Source organism: Acomys russatus, chromosome 10, assembly GCF_903995435.1.
Source record: "Acomys russatus chromosome 10, mAcoRus1.1, whole genome shotgun sequence".
NCBI lineage: Eukaryota > Metazoa > Chordata > Mammalia > Rodentia > Muridae > Acomys > Acomys russatus.
This window is the reverse complement of record NC_067146.1, coordinates 74,683,306-74,702,143: the sequence shown is the minus strand read 5'-3', so window position 1 is coordinate 74,702,143 and position 18,838 is coordinate 74,683,306. Positions and strand designations below refer to the sequence as shown.

General features: G+C 44.0%; 1 protein-coding gene and 1 pseudogene across 1 annotated transcript; both read right to left on the bottom strand.

Moving 5' to 3' along the window:
- Nucleotides 1-6,458: 6,458 nt before the first annotated feature.
- On the bottom strand, nt 6,459-18,600 carry Znf786 (zinc finger protein 786). The gene is given in 5 exon segments (XM_051152452.1): nt 6,459-7,323; nt 7,325-8,856; nt 12,930-13,085; nt 14,850-14,976; nt 18,478-18,600. Coding segments are annotated over 5 exon segments (2,343 nt in total). The 5' UTR covers nt 18,496-18,600; the 3' UTR covers nt 6,459-6,813.
- Nucleotides 9,438-9,970, bottom strand: LOC127194862 (40S ribosomal protein S16-like; annotated as a pseudogene).
- Nucleotides 18,601-18,838: the final 238 nt, after the last annotated feature.

Sequence of the window (18,838 nt, the reverse complement as noted above, 5' to 3'; positions counted from 1 at the left end):
ATTTGAAAGTGTGTTTTCCTTCACTCCTGCAGATTTCTCCCTAGAGAAGCAGCCCGTTGGGAAAGAGTCCTCACCATTTAGAGTGTCTATCCACAGGTGTGTATGAGACAATTCCCACATACATGTCCACAATCAGAAGTCCATATTGTGTTTTGAAAACTAAACGAAGACCAGACAGACACACAGCCTACATGCTCTGAACTCATGAGGTTTATTATCGATCCTGTCTTAGGTTAAATGGCATGAGATGGCTACAGTTTCTTTCTTGTATTTTCTGAAGAACTTGGTTATGGCTCCACTTTTTTTCTTGTTTAAATTCTGATGTGAATACAAGTGATGGGATGGCAATTGAGTTGTAATCTGAATAAATTAATAAAATTTAAAATATATATAAAAATTCTGATGTGATTCTTTTCAGTAGAAAGGGAAATAAATGAAGCCTGAAGGAATGAATTTATTTTCAGAAATATTTTCTTTTATCTCGCTGTGATGTGTGCTTGTAGCTTCAACTACTTTGGAGGCTGAAGCAGATCAATTTAGGTTGGGAATTCAAAGCCAACCTGAGCAAGATAGTAATGCCTTGACTCAAAACAAAACAAAAACAGATACGCATATGCACACGACACCTCCCCCAACACAAAACAAATGTATCTCCATTTTTTAGATTTCTTTTTTGCCGGGTGGTAGTGGCACATGACTTTAATCACAGTAGTTGGGAGGCAGAGGCAGGTAGGTTTCTGTGAGTTGGAGGCCAGCCTGATTTACAGATCTAGTTCCAGGACAACCAGGGATACACAGAGAACCCTTGTCTTTGGGGGGAAAAAAATTTTTTTTCCAGATTTTTTATTTTATATGTAAGAGTATTTTGCCCGCCTGTGTGCATGCCTGGTGTCCTCAGAATTCAGAAGAAGGCATCAGATTTCCCAGAGCTAAAGTGTGAGTGGATGCTATGAACTGAACTTGAGCCATCTCTCTAGCCCCTCGTGCATTTTTGTTTGTTTTGGTTTTTCAAGGCAGGGTTTCTCTGTGTGGCCTTGGCTGTCCTGCAACTTACTCTATAGGCCAGGACTACCTCAAACTCAGAGATCCTCCTGCTTCTGCCCCACACCCCACACCCACACCCCACACCCCCACCCCACAGCCCCACCCCAGGTGTTGGGATTAAAGGCATGAGCCATCAGGCCCAGTTATAGCCCCTCATTTTTATTTTTATTTGTATTGTATTTAATGTGCATGGGTGTTTTGCTTATATGCATGTCTATGTACTACTTACATGCCAGGTGCCTGAGGAAGCCAGAAGAGGTGGTTAGGAGCCATCACATGGGTGCTGCAAAGCAAATTGAGGTCTTCTGGAAGAATAGCTGCGCTATCTCTCTGTGCCTCACTTTTATTTTTTAAGTTATGAGTTATGTGGATATTGGATATATATGTGCACGTGGGTGCAGGTGCCTACAAACGTCAGAGAGGGCAGAGACTCCCTATGGCTGCAGTTATAGGTACTTGTGAACCGTCTAACATGAGCATTAGAAACTGAATTCAGGCCCTTTGTAAAAGCAGTAAGTGGTCTTAACCATTAAGCCATCTCTCTTCAGCCCCAGGTTTTCGTTTTGTTTTCCGTTTTTGTTTTTAAAGAAGGTCGCATTACATAGTCCTGGCTGGTGTTGAACTTGCTATGTAGACCAGCCAGCCTCTACCTTTGGAGGGTTGGGATTAAAGGATGAACCACCAGGCCAGGCCTGCCCTATTCTTTTATTTTTCTTAAAGATTTATTTATTATTTATATAGTATTATATATAATATTTATATATTTATTCTGCCTGCATGCCAGAAGAGGGCACTAGCTCTCGTTATAGATGGTTATGAGCCGCCATGTGGTTGCTGAGAATCGAACTCAAGACCTTTGGAAGAACAGCCTCTGAGCCATCTCTCCAATACCACCCCTCCTGCTTTTTAAAAACTCTACATGTGTAACATAACATCATGGAAGTTAGCTTTCTCTTGACATATCCACTTTGAATTGTGATTACAAGTTGACATGCACTCTGGGACCTACCCTCAGCACTAGCTGCTCAGAAGCTCTCTGAGGCTGCCTACTATGTTCCTTTTTTTTTTTCATACTCCGATTCTATAATCATGTTTTAGAATATAATAATATTTCAGTAGATGCCATTTTATTTGCATTTCCCAATAACTGAGTACTGACTGCCTTTGGTGTTATAGGGCAAGGTTCACATTTAGATTTGCCCAGCTACTTGTTGTAACACAGGGTTGGCAAACCTGATTGTTTTTGCAGAGGATTGCTCTTGGTAAGCTATTTCCAAGTGTTGGCTCAGTCATTTCCTTTTTATGCCAAGGGTACTTAGTGGTCACTAATATTTTAAATCTCATTGGCTGGATTAACCCTTAAGTATTATTTTGTTTTTAATAATGCTGGAGACCAATCCAGGTATGTGTGCTACCACAGAGCCAAATCCCAACCTCTTAAGATTATACTTACCGGGCATGGTGGCAGACGCCTTTAATCCCAGCACTTGGAAGGCAGAGGCAGGCGAATTGCTCTGAGTTTGAGGCCAGCCTGGTCTACAAAGGGACTCTAGGACAGACAAGGCTACACAGAGAGACCCTGTCTCGAAAAACCAAAAAGAAAAAAAAAAAAAGATTATACTCCTTAAATTTCATTGTTATGAAATGCCAGGGTATTCTATGTATTTGATATTGTCACTAAAAAGACAAGCAGTTCTCATTTGGAAGCTGCTCACCTGCACTCCCATATACTCAGGTAATCAATTTTATTCCTTCTCAAGTCTCTGATGGGGTTGAAGACCAGATAGTTTATTTTTACAATTAAGCTTAGTTATTTAGGGGTTAAGATGTTTTTAGGTCTAGATAGATGTTTTTAAGTTGATAATGATGAGATATGATAGATACTGATTTTTGACACACCAAGATTGCAAAGATGTTTTCTTCAAGGCTGCCAAATAAAAATAGTCAAAACACTAAGAATGTAACACTTATATAATTCCTGATTTTGTCATGATTCTTCTTGTTGTGATAGTTAATTGTATAAATGTGTAATAATATAAATGTATATGTAAACATAAAAATATGTAATTAAAAAACAATGGAAAAAAAGACAAGCACTACTTAGATTTGTAGAATTCTTTAATGCTTCTACCTCCCTTCCAACACACCTACCCTAGATAGGCGAAAAAGAGGTTAAAGGGGACAGGAGAAGTAGATGTTTTTAGACTCAGTTCCTTGGAGCGATTCCACTCTTTGTCATCAGGATTCCAGCAGACCCATTAAACAGCAAACCAGAAATTCAGCAAAAGTGACTGCAACTGCAGCAGCTGGAACCCAGAACCTCAAAGCGTTCTCTGGAGTGTTTCTCTCTGAGATCACCTCGAAATGATGAACAGCTAAATTATGTGAAGGGATACAAAAGCCAAAAACCAAGCCTCTGGTTTGGGGCTCATATATATCTCCTCTCAGAGCCCGTACCAGGATGTTTATCAGCTGGCAAGACCACGCCCCCACATGAGGCAGTTCCTCTTCTAGCAGACAAACATCGAGAACCCTCTCACAAGTTCCCAGCAGACAAACACCGCATGCCGTCACACACGTGGGGTCAAAACAAAAACCATGTTTACATTAAGCTTATAAATGGGCCTGGAGAAACGGATCCTGGGAGGCGCGCAGGGTGCTAGGAATGGCTTATCTGCATGAAGAGGAATTCCAGGTATTTGCTGGACACGACCTTATAAGGAGAGAGGAAATTTAACCTGTAACCTGGCCCCATCTCAAGGGTGACAGAGGTGGGGCCATCAGCCTACATGCGCCAGGACATGCAAGCCCAGAACAGGGAGGAAACAGTCCTACTTCTGCTGGTCTCAAGGGGGTTTAAGACACATCTTGACTTCACTCTTGCTCCAAACCAGCTCCCCTGGTTGCATGGCTCCCCAGCCCCACAGCTCACCAGTCAAGAATACTCACCGCTTTTGTAGAGGGCCTGGATTTGAATCCTAGGACCACATGACAGCTCACAACAGTCCATAACGCCAGATTCAGAGCATACAACACACACTCTTCTGGCCTTTGTGGGCACCAGGAATGTACACGGTACACAGACATACACAAAGGTAAAACACCCATACTCATAAAATAATTTTAAAAAACAAGACAAATGATAACAATAACAACAAAAACCTGTCTTGATAAAGAGTGAGGCAAAGAATTACATTCAAGGCTAAGATCAAAAACTCAAATGACAGTACATGCTGGCGAGGATGTGGAGAAAGGGGAACACTCCTTCATTGCTGGTGGGGGTGCAAACTTGTACCACCACTTTGAAAATCAATCTGGCTCTTTCTCAGAAAACTGGGATTAGTTCTACCTCAAGACCCAGCTATTCCACTCCTTGGAATATACCCAAAAGATGCTCCACCACACAACAAGGACATATGCTCAACCATATTCATAGCAGCCTTATTCATAATAGTCAGAACCTAGAAACAACCTAGATGTCCCTCAGTCGAAGAATGGATAAAGAAACTGTGGTACATTTACACTGTGGAATACTACTCAGCTACTAAAAACAAGGAAATCCTGAAATTTACAGGCAAATGGATGGAACCAGAGATGATCATTCTGAGTGACTTAACTCAGACCCAGAAATATACACATGGCATATACTCACTTATAATTGGACACTAGCCCAACAGAAATGTCCCCTGAAAGTCTTCACTTAGCCAGACATTGGGATAGATGCTGGGACTTCCTACTGGGACGCTAGGGATAATGGGGAAATAGAAGTATCCAGAGGGTCCTAGAAACCTACAAGAAGACCATCAAGGCTGGTGGATCTGGACCCAGGGGCTTCAGCTCAAACTACTGTACCAACCAAGGACAATACATGCAGTAAACATTGAACCCATATCCAGATCTAGCCAAATGGACACCACATTCTCCACAATTGTGTAGAGAGCAGGGACTGACTTGGACATGAACTCTGGTGCCCCCTATTTGACCACTTCCCCTTGTTAGGGAGACCTGGTGACACTCAGAGGAAGAATAAGCAGGCTACCAGGAAGAGACCTGATAGGCTGTGATCATATGGTGGGGGGCGAGGTCCCCTTCTGTCACAGACCTAGGGGAGAGGAATAGGATGAAAGAGGGAGGGAGGGGGAACAGGAAGATACAAATAAGGGGATAACAATTGAGATGTAATCTGAATAACTACTTAAATAAAAAAAAAAAAAAAGAATTACATTCAAGGTCATAGAAGTTTCCATTTTGTACCCAAAACATCTCTTTGTCTCCCAATCACAGTCTATTAACCACTGATGTCAAGATTTCTTATCTCAAGGTTTTTCTTTCATCAACCTTTTGGTTTTTACACTGAACGGTTGGCTTTGTCCATTGTTTTTCCCCTTGTGCTGTTTAGAAAAACAACCTCCTTTCCTCTCCCTTCTGTAATTAACTGCTTAGGTAGTGGGGTTAGGTTTGCTTTGAGGTATTTCCTACCTGCAGAACATGACATGGAGTTTTAGATTTCCATTAGCTGCAGTGCAAGAATCCCTGCCCTGGAATGAGACCTACAGGAAGTCCCTGTGAGTTGTTCGTGGTGGCCCACACCTTTAATCCCAGCCCTTGGGGGGACAGAGGCAGGTGGATCTCTGTTATCTGAGGCCAACCTGGTCTACACAGTGAATTCCAGGCCAGCCAGGACTATGTTGGGTAGGTGGGAGCAGGGAACCTCAACACGGTTACCAACTGGGCCTGAGGCTGCGGGGAGACCTTATGGTGGCTCTTCTGTCCTTCCCTGTATCATTAGAGTTTAAAATGATAAAATTTAAAAAGTCCTTTCTGATCTCTATAGTTCTGTAACATCTGAGAATGTAGATAACCCACATGGTGTGATACCTCGGCTTTATGCTCTGTGGATTCTTTATTCAATTGCTTAAATATTCATTCATTCTTGGGAACCTCACTTACGCTCCAAGTAACATCTCCACTCTGGAGCTCCCAAATCCCTGCGGGCTGATTCAGCCCCTGATGTGGATCCAAACCTCTCAACACCTTTGGTGTTTTTGTTTCTTCAACTCAGATTATCAGCATTTTGAGAAACTTCAACATTCACATGACATTCAGAGAATTCATCTTGTTGGTTTCAAAATAAATGAATCAAAAGCAATCCCAAACACCTATCATGACAGAAATGAAATTCACTGGATTTAACCATTTAGAATCATACTCTAAAAAGAACAAAAGAGCAGAATTGATATTAAATAGACTTTTCCCTTTTTAGCTTTGTAAAAAAGATTTCATTTATTTATTATATATACAATGTTCTGCCTGCATGCCAGAAGAGGACACCAGATCTCATTAAAGATGGTTACCACCCCAAGTGCTCTTAACCTCTGAGCCATTTCTCCACATCCCCACCCCACCCTCCCTTTTTTAAGCTTTGACAGTGGTACTGGAGGGATTTCCTTCTGCTTTAAGATGGGACTTTTGAACTCACTGCATTTGGGAGAAATGCTCCTAATGTGGTAGAAAGAACAACAAATAACCTCTTTTTATTTTTACCAAGGGAGAGCAAATATTTGGTGGTATTCCAAAAGAGAAAATTCTTCATAGTTTCCCATTTTAAATTATTATTATTGTCGTTGTTCTTGTTTTATGAAAGCAGAGCCTCTGTTCCTAAAACCCACTTTGCAGTGGGTTTAGCCACCATTCTTCAGGCTGGCTTTGTTCATAGCCTTGATGTCCCATCAGGCTGGCTTTGCTCATAGCCTTGATGTTCCACCTGCCTCAACTCCAGTCAGCCTCTATCATTGCAAACAGTTGGCTAAGCCTCTTCTTAATGTCAGGCTCACGGGGGACCTGACAGGATTTTGCGTGTACTCTGATGTGCTCAGCCAGTTTAGACTTATAAATGAAGCCCTTCCCACAGTCGCCACAGGCAAAGGGCCTCTCAGGCCTGTGGATGCGCTGGTGCCTGAGCATGTGACCCCTTTCCCGGAAGTTTTTGTCACATTCAGGGCAGTGGAAAGGTCTCTCGCCTGTGTGCAGGCCCTGGTGGCTGAGCAGCTGGGCCTTCAGTCGGAAACTCTTGTCACACTTGGGACACCGAAAAGGCTTCTCTCCCGTGTGTGTCCTCATGTGTTCCACGAGTTTTGACTGTTTGGCAAAGCCCTTTCCACACTGGCAGGAGAATGGCATTTGCCCACTGTGCAGCAGCTGGTGGGCCTTCATGTCAGCCTTCACACGGTAGCTCTTGCCACACTCCAGGCATTGGAAGGGTCTCTCTCCGGTGTGTAAAGCGCTGATGGCTAAGCAGCTGCCCCTTGAGGCGAAAGCTCCTGTCACACTCAGGACACTGGAAGGGTCTCTCCCCACTGTGGACACGAAAGTGCTCCGTGAGCTTAGACTGTCTAGTAAAACCCTTGCCACACTCCCCGCAAGAGAATGGCCTCTCTTTGCTGTGGGTGCGCTGGTGGGCTTTCAGGACGCCCTTTAGACGGAAGCTCTTGAGGCACTCAGGGCATTGGAAGGGCTTCTCACCGCTGTGCACTCTCAGATGCTCGCGGAGCTTGCACTGATGGGTGAAGGCTCGGCCACACTCGCTGCAGGAGAATGGCCTTGTTCCCCCATGTCCCAGTTGGTGGGCTCTCAACCCACCCTTTGGACGGAAGCATAACTCGCACACTGTGCACTCAATGGGCTCTTCCTCCGGGTGAAGCCGCCGCTGGTGCCTCAGCAGCTGTCCCTTTTGACTGACGTTCCTCCCACACCATTGGGCACACCAGAAAGTTTTCTCTCCGCTGAGGATCTGGTTGTGTTCTGCGAGTTTGCAATGTCTGGTGATGCTCTGAGCACACTTTCTACAGGAGAACGGCCTTTCCCCGCTCTGCACACATCGGTGGGCATTCTGCAGGCCTCTTGGGCAGAGGTGCTTGTTACTTTCTGGACACTGAAAGGATTTTTCTCCTGTGTGTGCCCAGCAGAGGCTGGCCTGCTTAGACTGTGAGAGGAAGCAGTTGCCACATTCTGCGCATGAGCAGGGTCTGTCCTCACCTAGGATGCCGCCACACTGCAGGGCTTTCATTCCGCGGTCCCTGTGGCAGCATCCCTCACCTTCCAGACTTGGACCTGGCTTTTGTCTTGAGGGCATAATGGTGTCGTCTGTCCAGGGGGCTGGCCTCTCTTGGCTCTGTTGGTACTGGAGAACGTTACTATCCATCGGGGAGCTCTTGTCACATGTTGGGTGCTGGCAAGAATTGTGCTTGAGGTAGTGGCTGAAAAGGGGCTGTTCAGGATAGAAGCACATTTTGCATTTAGGGCACTGTGTTGGCCTCTTTCTTGTATGGGCATCTAGATGTCTCACCAAATACTGCTTCAGGCAGAAGCTCTCCCCACATTCAGGACACGAGAGGTCCCACTGCTGTTGCACGTCAGCCTGTCTGCTGAGCTTCTTCCAGACTCTCCACGATGGGCTCTTAGAGTGGCCCTTTTGGTGTTTCGCCAAGTGATTCTTCTCCCAAGAGTTTTCCCCACAGACAAGACAGGAGTGTTGAATGCTCTGCCAAGAGGGAACTTTCTGCAAGCCAGGGAGATCCAGCACTCTATGACTTGACAGTCCTCCTCCTGGAGCAGCCACAGTGGAGCTGTGCAGGACGGCAACAAGAGCCCCTGGGCTCCGTGTTTGAGCATTTACAGGACTAATGCCTTGGTCATGCCCATGGCAATCATCTTCCCTTTCTCCTAAAACAAGTCCACAGGAATGCGGACTCTCAAGAGAATTTAACCAGAAATGGTATGTGGTTTCTCTTGATGTCACAGCTTGCTGGCTACCTGCAAATGAAAAAAAAAAAATCAGTACATCTTTTGTCTATGGCATGACTGAAAATCATCACCAGTAAAGTGATCCATAAAGCAGTCAACCTGTGGTGGTCTGAGCACCCTGCTGCCACTAAACTAAAAAAAACAATAAAACAAAAAACAAACAAACACACACACACACACACACACACACACACACACACACACACATGATATGTGGTTCTACTTTATGACCGGAATGAGTTCAGTAACCATTTGCACAAAGTAAACTGGAGATCTGTTATGAAGAAGTGAAAAGCTGAATATGCAAGTCTCAAAGGCTGGGCATAAGGCCTAGAGACTGACTCCATAGGTATGACTCCCATTTGCCCAAGTGCAAACCTTGCCAAGCTAATTGCTTCTGGCTTGGGGCTCTTTATCCTGTAAAAAAAACAAAACAAAACAAAAAACAAAAAACAAAAAAACAGGGGAATAGGGCAGAAGGCAGAAGAGACAGGTGGGTTAAGAGTACTGACTGGTCTTGTAGAAGACCCAGATTTTGTTTTTCTTTTTGTTTTTTGTTTTGTTTTGTTTTTCTTTTCTTTTTTAATCCTAGGATGTTTATTACAAAGGTAACCCTGATTCTTGAGATGGGTTTATCGGTAGGATTTCTGGTACCGAGCACGGGCCCCAGGACCTCCAAACTTTTTGGACTCGCAGCGACGGGGGTCAGCTACAAGCAGGGTCCGGTCATACTGGATGAGGATGTCTTTGATCTCCTTCTTAGAGGCTTCGTCCACATATTTCTGGTAATAAGCCACCAGGGCTTTGGAGATGGACTGCCGGATAGCATAAATTTGGGCCACGTGACCACCACCCTTCACACGGACACGGATGTCCACACCAGCAAACCGCTCCTTGCCCAAAAGCAGAACGGGCTCCAGTAGCTTGTACTGCAGCGTGCGCGGCTCGATCATCTCCAGGGGACGCCCGTTCACCTTGATGAGCCCATTCCCCCGTTTGCAGTGCGCCACGGCGGTGGCTGTCTTCTTGCGTCCGAAGACCCTGCACGGACTGCAGCGGACCCTTGGACCGCATAGCTGCGAGGAACGAACACGAGGTCCTCACCGCGCGGCGCCATCACCGGAAAAGGGAAGAGCGCGGCCGCCGGGCTTGTTTTGTTTTTGAAGACAGGGTTTCTTCTTCGTGTAGCCTGGGCTGTCCTGGACTCGCTTTGTAGACCAGATTGGCCTCAAATGCACAGGGATTTTCCTGCCTCTGCTTCCCGAGTGCTGGGATTAAAGGTGTGTGCTACCACACCCAGCTCCAGGTTCTGTTTTTAATTCAACTCCATCTTCTGACCTCTCTGGGCACTGCATGCACACAGAGCACATAAACTCACACAGGCATACACACCATACACATAAGTAATAGGATAAATTATTAGTGAGGTGTTTTTTTTTTTCGAAACAGGGTTTCTTTATGTAGCCCAGGCTGGATTCATATTTAGAGAGATCTGCCTGTATCTGCCTCCCCAAATGCTGAAATTAAAGGCATGCACCAGGATGGCTAGCCTAATAAAATAAATAAATAAATAAATAAATGAGAAAACGGAAGTGCATAAAGAGGGTTGTAAATGAGTTAATGTGGTACCTACCTCACTGCAGAGGCAGAGCTGCTGAACAGCATGACAGCTGCACAGATAGCGAACATTCCATTTTATGAGGACATTCTTCTTGGAGTCACAATATTATGATGGCAATAAGATCCTAACAAAGCCCTAAGAAACACCCACAGATACACTATCTGTGTGCTTCTGTCCTTGTCTGTGATGGTTACCCTTTATTGTCAGTCTGACCGGGTTTAGACTCACCACTGAAACACATCTCTGGATGTATCTATGTTGGTGATTTCAGAGAGATTTAACGAAGGAATGATCACCCTTAATGTGGGTGCTACGATTTCATGAATGAGAAGTGGGGGGCGGGGGAGGGAGGGATGAAAGGAGGGAGAACTGAGCGCAAGCATTGATCCATCTCTGTCTCCTGACTGTAGGCATAATGTGAACAGCCACCTAACATTCCTTCCTCCATGGTCTTCCCCACAGGATGGCTTGTATCCATGCAAACCATGATCAAAATAAACCCTTCATTTTTCTAAGTTGCTTCTTGTTGGGGATTTGGTCACAACAATGGGAAAAATAACTAATACAGAAAACTGGAGCTGAGATTGGGGTCACGGCTGTGATAAACCTGACCACGTGGTTCTTAGCCCCTTGAAACCGGTTTGTGGAAAGAATGTATGTACGGAGTTTCAGACAAGAGAGGCCATAAGATGATATAGGCAGACCCTAATATGCCGTTCTGCTGGGAGTTTGGCAGACTAGAATGCAAAAGAAGCAGTTTTAAGTGTGGTCTAGACAGCCCAGGCTACCTCCCAAGTTGGCAGTAGAACTTGGCAGTGTTGTTCATGCGGGACTGGTTTTGCAAGCACGAATGATGGGACAGTAAAGGGGGTAATGAAGGCTCGCGCCGCAGGTCTAGAAAGCTGCTGAGGTCAGGCAATGTGTGGCAGGGCCAGATTCCCTGCAGGGCCCAAGTGCTTCCTTCTATCGTAAGCCCCAGATGATAGATATGGAGCTGAGGGTTTAGTGTTTGCCCTGCTGTATATGGGTCTTGCTTTGGTCCTCTATTTTCTTGCTATACCCCCATTCCTTCTTTTTGGAATAGGGATGATTATATTGTGCCATGTGTATTGGTAGTATGTAAATAACTTTTGTTACTATAGGGCCTCACAGCTGAAAGACTGCCATGGTCACAAAGATAGGGAAAGCCAATCTCAGCTTTGTTCTTTCCCTTTCACTGCTAAGAACAGCTTCCATTAATAACTACTTCAGCACTGTGTTTATCATTCCTTCCAAATACTATATTGTAGGTTCTTGTAATTGCGTCATTTTATACACCAAGAGTTTAGATACTATTAACCTGCCCAAAGTCACTGCGGCAGCTTGAATAAGAATGGCCCCGTATGGGGATGGAGAGATGGCTCAGAGGTTAAGAGCACTGACTGCTCTTCCAAAGGTCATGAGTTCAATTCCCAGCAACCACATGGTGGCTCACAACCATCTATAATGAGATCTGGCTTTCAGGCAGGATACTGTATACATAATAAATAAGAAAATCTTAAAAAAAAAGAATGGCCCCGTAGCTGGGCAGTGATGCTCATGTCTTTAATCCCAGCACTCAGGAGACAGAGGCAGGTGGATCTTTGTGAATTCGAGGCCAGCCTTGTCTACAGAGTGAGTTCCACAGCCAAGGCTACACGGAGAAACCCTGTCTCTAAAAACAAAACAAAACAAAAACAAACAAACAAACAAAAAGAATGGTCCTATAGACTCATATGAATACTTGGTCCCCAGTCAGTAGAATTGTTTGGCAAGGATTAGGAGGTGTGGCCTTACTGAAGGAGTTGTGTCATGGCACGTGGGCTTTGACATCTCAATGGTCCATTGCCTTTCTCAGTTGGCTCTCTCTGTCTCTGCTTGTAGACTGAGATGTGAGTTCTCAGTTGTTACTCTAGCGCCATGCTTGTCTGCATGCCACCATGTTCCTTGCCATAATGCTCACGGACTCTAAACACCTCAACCCTGAGCTCCAAATTAATTGCCTTCTCTTATAAGTTGTCTTGGTCATGGTGTTTTTCTCACAACAACAGAAAAGTGACTATGACCATCTCCTAGAAAAGGAGCGACCAGACTCGGGCTTCAGAGTTCACATGCCTAACGCGCTATGCTTCACCACCTGTCTCTAAAATATATGCAACAAAAATCAAGCCTCAGGTCAGCCAAATAGGAAGAAAGGACCAGAGGAAGAAAACAAGAAATCTGAATGTGATATATCTAGGTAAAGACCATGGTTTCTTTTTCCTTTATTCTCTCTGTCTGTCTCTGTCTCTGTCTCTCTCTTTCCCTCCCTCTTTTTTGAGACAATGTCTCATGTAGTTTAGACCGGATTTGAACTCACTACTCTTGCATCCTGTCCCAAGTGCAGAGATTACGGGTGTGTACCACAACATCCATTATAGGACACTCGGTTCTTAATACTCACTCTCAAGTAACTGTTCCTCAAAAACTAGACGGAAGTGCACATCACCTATAGAGGAGCGAACCCCTTCCTCCAGTCTCTGTTTTTCGCCCCAGCTGCCGAAGAGCTCTCTCCCAAGTTCGATCCAGGATATTAGTTCTGGTTTGGGAAGTCCGCTATCTGTACAGAAAAGTCACACAGGGTAGTTTGGCTTGAGTGTTACAAAGCGCACCATTTTTACATTTCTCAGAATCTACTTCTGGAACAGTGTATGAGATGGTGGCAAATAGACTCTAGGTTTTCATGAAGAAAGACACACTGTGACACACTACAGCCTCCACAATGAGATTTTTTTTTTCTTTCTCTCTCTTTTTTGGGGGTGGAGGTTGCAAGGGTGGAGGTCAGGTATGATGGGATAGAGAGATGAGTGGGACTGGGGTGCGTGATGTGAAATTCACAAAGCACCAATAAAAAGTAAACAAAGAAGTAGCAACAACAAAGAATATCTTAGCTATTGATATCCATTGAAGTGAGCGGCTATGTATCTGTGTCATCAGCTTTATCACATGTCCCCAGATTTTTTTTTTCCCCCCAAAGCGGCTGTGGAGGCTTACCACTCAGTTCTTTTGTTTGTTGGTCATGCTTGTGCATATTAGGGGAGGGCCAGGCTGACAATGTAGATTATATTTCTTTCTCTAGCAGATCAATTGCTTTAACTGGTTCTTGTGTAAAATAAAAACAGTGGCATGGGTTTTAGGAACAATCATAGTTAGAAGCTGGAAAACTTAACAGTGAGGAATGAATGTAAGTTTCACAAACTTTATAATATGAAAGTAGATATGCTGTCATGAGTAAGCAGGAGACACAGAAGACAATGTAGCACAAGGAATTACCGTATCTTTAAATACTGAAGGAGTTACATGATATAAAGCTAGTAGAACATGTATATTTTATTATTATCTCTTAGAAGCCTGTTCTTCTTCCCATGAGAGAGAGAGAGAGAGAGAGAGAGAGAGAGAGAAAGGACATGGATCCAGATGGGAGGGGAGGTAGGGAGGAGCTGGGAGGAGTGGAGGGAGGGAAAACCGTAATCAGGATATATGTGAAAAAAGAAACTGTCTTAAGTAAAAGGAAAAGCAAAAAGGAAACATTTAATAATACATTCAATTTGATCTCTCCGAATCCTTTTAAAATTAATCTAGGGGCTAGAGAGCTGGAGAGAGGTTAAGAGCACTTACTGTTCTTTTAGAGGATCAAGGTTCAGGTCTTAGCACACACATGGCAACCCACAACTACCTGTCATTCTAGTTCTAGAGGGATCTAACACTCTCTTCTTGCTTCTGTGTGTTCTGTATACACGTGGGACACAGACATACATGCAGGCAGAACACTTATACACATAAAATAAGAAAATTAAAATTATTCTGGCACAAAGTAAAGTCAATAGAACATAATCTAGAGATTTAAATACATTATTTTAAAATTTAAAACTACCCAATAGACACACATCAAAAACCAAAAAGGTGGAAAATAAAAGGGGGATGTCACAAGTAAGACAATATTTCATTTTTCATATTAATTGATCAATATTACTAAACTTGATAAATCAAGAAGTGTGTGTGTGTGTGTGTGTGTGTGTGTGTGTAAAATCAGGCAATCTCAGAGTAAATTGTGCTGGAGAAAGTTCTAACATATATCTTAGCTTCCTCTGACTGTGATATTACATGCTATCTCATATACTCTGCTGTAATGTCTACCCAAGTAAAGACTGGTAATGTTAACACATGAGTATTAACAACAACAACCAAGAAAGAAAAGGCCTTTCAGGGTTAGAACCTAAGCAATCTTGCTGTGTAGTAGGAGAATCAAGTGACTAGAGTCAGATTAGGGGGAGCTCAGAAGATCCAGTTACAAGAATTACCCCAGAAATTGAAAGCTCCTTACCTAGAGAGATGAGAGTCTCATAATTGGCTCTCATGACATGCTTGTACAGTTCCTTCTGCCATGCCTCTAAATGCTGCCACTCTTGCTCAGAGAAATAAATGGCCACATCTTCAAAGGTCAGCGGTAACTGAAGTGAAAGACCCAACACAAGGTACAGTCATGATTGCTACAAGCGACTCCAGTTCATTCTCATTGTTAAGTGAAGACTCATGTGGTATACAGCGGTTTGATTTTGGTTTTTTTGTTTTTAACTCAGCAGTTTCTTCCATAAAGTGATCTGTGGGCTGGAGAGATAGCTCAGCAGGCAAGACCACTGAGTGCTCTTCCCGAGGGCCCAGGTTCAATTCCCAGCTCCCACACGGTGGCTCACAACCACCTGTAACTCCAGCTCCAGGGAGCCTGAAACCCTCCACGGACAATGCACACACACACGGTGCACAGACACACACACGCAGACGGAACACCCACACACATGATATAACAACGAAGGAAAAGTTTAATTAAATAAATAAACCAAACAGCTTGCTTGCCCCGAATCTACGCACATGGCTCTGCTATCAACACTACACCCATCTCATCTGTGTCTTCAAAGTGTGTATCTGCATGTATGGAATGGAATACCTTTACAAAAATGAAACCGAATCACCGTGACACTTCATTCACTTAATGTGTCGTGGCCATTCATTCAGACAAATACAAGGAAGTAAACCCACATTGGGGTAAACTGCATCATTACATTATATTCCAGAAGGAGATAGAGCCCATTAATGGGCCATTCACACACTGCTTCTTTACTCTGAATTTTTATTTATTTATTTTAAGGCAGGGGTTGTGTGGTTTTTTGTTTTTTGTTTTTTGTTTTTTTTTAAAGGCAGAGTTTCAGATGCTATGTAGAACAGGATTGGCCTAAATCTCACAGAGATCTACCATGCCCTGTCTCTCCAGTGCTGGGATTAAAAAACATATGTTGCCATAGTTGGCTTCCCTCTGGAAATTACAAACAAAGCCCTGATGTTTCCTTATGTATTAGCACTTTTACTTTTGTAGATTAAAGTCTAAACTGGAGTATTACTAAATTAAACAGTATAAACAACCTGAGTTTTAAAGTGTGTGTGTGTGTGTGTGTGTGTGTGTGTGTGTGTGTGTGTGTGATGCCAGGACCTTGCAGATGCTAGATAATTTCTCTACCCTTGAGTGATATACCTAGCTCAAAACTGTTTAGTATTTGTATCTATCATGGTTAATTAGAAAAACAGATACATGCTGAAGTTCATAATTAGAATTGCATTATACATTTGTTAGTTGAAAATATTCTCCTTATGTAACTATAATCCCACACTTTACTGATTTTGGGTTTTTTTTTTTTTTTTCTTTTGAGACATGGTTTTTCTGTGTAGCCTTGGCTGTCCTGGACTGGCTTTGTATACCAGGCTGGCCTTTAACTCACAGAGGCCTTTTGAGTGCTGGGATTAAAGGTGTGCACCAATGCCACCCGGCACTTACTGATTTTTTTTAAAACCCTAGTTTAAGTTCATTGGTTATTAGTATATGTTTGTTTGGTTTTTATGGCTATTAAAGTGTGTGTTATTTCAGTTTTTTAAAGCTTATTTTCATCTTTTTGTTAAAGTCAAGATGTTATTTAAAGCTGAGTTTTGTGTTTTGTTTTGTTTCCTTTTTTGGACTTTCGAGACAGGGTTTCTCTGTGTAGCCTTGTCTGTCCTGGACTCACTTTGTAGACCAGGCTACCCTCAAGCTCACAGAGATCCACCTGTCTCCGCCTCCTTGAGTGCTGGGATTAAAGACCTGTGCCTGCAGGCCCAGTTTAAAGCTGAGTTTTAAAAGGTCTTTTGATTCATTGATATTTACATGAGAAACCCAATGTTTACATTAATGCAAATTACTTGTGTTTAACATTTATTTAAAACAATAATTTTGTGCCAGGTGTAGTGCAGCCTTGGCTGTCCCAGACTGGCCTTGAAGTCACAGTGATCTGCCTGCCTCTGCCTCCCCAAGTGCTGGGATTAAAAACGTGTGCCACCACTCCTGGCTGTGACAAATGCTTTTAATCCAGCACTGAGGAGGCAAGGGCAGGTGGATCTCTGGAATTCCAGGCCAATCCGGTTTATAAAGTGAGCGCCAGGACTATGTAGAGAAACCCTGTCTCAAAACACACACACACACACACACCAGTACTTTCTGATGTATTAGAAACACAACAAAACTTCATATTTGCTTATGTGTAGTTTCTTCTGTGAGAAAACTAGGCTAATGAGTCTCATTCAGGACCATTGGCTCTCCATGGGACATTAGGCAAAGCTTGGTGACATATTTTATTGTTAACAGTTTCAGGAGGTGTGCTACTGGCATCTAGTGGTTATCAGCTAAGAAAGCACAGCCTAGTCCCCACACAGAAAATTACTTACTCTTCTATATCAAACTATGTGTCACATACCCTTACTTTTCTTAATAACGCCACCAAAGTGCAAGAGTATATATTCTAGTGATCCAGAAAAAAATACCAAAAGAAAACTGTAAAGTTGTACTTGGTTTTGGTTTTTGAGATAGGCTCTCCACACTCCAGGTCTGGCTACCCTGAGTCCTGCAGGAATCCTCTGGCTTCTGCCTCCCCAATGGCAGGCCCAGCTTCAAAGGGGTTCCTTTAGGAGAAAAGTGAAAGTTTTCCACTTTCCCATCTTAAAAAAAAAAAAAAAAAAAAAAAAAAAAAAAAAAAAAAAAAAAAAATCTATGCTGAAGTCGCTAAAGTTGGTGCCAAGAATGAACCTTCAACCTCTGAAACTGTGAAGATGACAACAACAAACGCATGCCAGTTTTGCCGTCATCCACAGCAATAGTGTGCCTGTAAGTGCTTGATTAAGAGGGTAGAGAATTACATTACAGCTCCTACGATACTCCATTTTAAGTATCCACTGAGGTTGGACAACATAGCCTCTGGATTAGGGAGAACTATTGTAATTTTGCAACTGAGCCTTATGGTCTGTTTTGAATAAGTTCACAAAATATCTGTCTTTTCAGGAAACTGAAAAGGATTTTTGTATTAATTGGAAGAGTGTTTTATTTTGCTTATTTTTTTCATCTACAGGAATGGCCATCTTCCATTTACTCAAAATTCTGTTTATAAATGTGCTATCTTTTACACAGTTGATCCTGAAAAACTGTACATTCGTTTGAGAATGTACAGGGTATTTTTACTTCAGCTTTATTTAATAAATGAAGAATGCTTAATAGCGCAATTAGAACAGCATAATAAAACGCAGCCATACCTTTTACACCCTGACTTCAACAAAACACGAAACAATCATGCAGCGGGTGCTCCCTGCAGGCTTTACTGTCCTTTTCTACCCCTTGGCGTGAGGTCCTCCCTCAAACATTTAACGTGAACAGCAATGAACGCCAGTCTGCGGCTAAATTATGACATCGTAAACCCGCAGGATACCACTGTAAATCTTCGTAAACCCACACCCGGAGAGCGTTTGCTCTGCACCTGACGGTGGCTCCGGCGACCGCCACAGATCCCGCTTTGTTGGCGTCCCGCCGCCGCCGCCGCTGCACACGCAGCCCGCGCGCGGTCCCGCCCCAGCCCTACGCCCTGTTCGCGCGGGGCCCTTACCGGAGCGGGTCCGGCCATGGCCAGCGCGGACGCGCCTAGCCTGAGCGCTAGTCCCGGCGACGCCCACGTTCCCCGGCGATGCTGCAGGCACCCGCTCCGCCCCGACCCTAGCCACCGCCCCCGCTCGCCTCAAACTCAGCCCGGACACGGGTGGAACACAGAGGTCCCTGCGCCCCACAGCGCCCCCTGTGGGCAGGAGGAGCGGCGCTGCTCAGCACCGGAGGGTCGCGTGATCACAGCCCACTTTTCTCTGCAGTGACAAAGAGAATACAAGATATGTGAGGGAAAGTTGAGACATGCAGAGCGGCTCTGAGACAGGGACTGGGCCCACAAGGTCTGTCTTTGCAGTGGACCCTGGAAT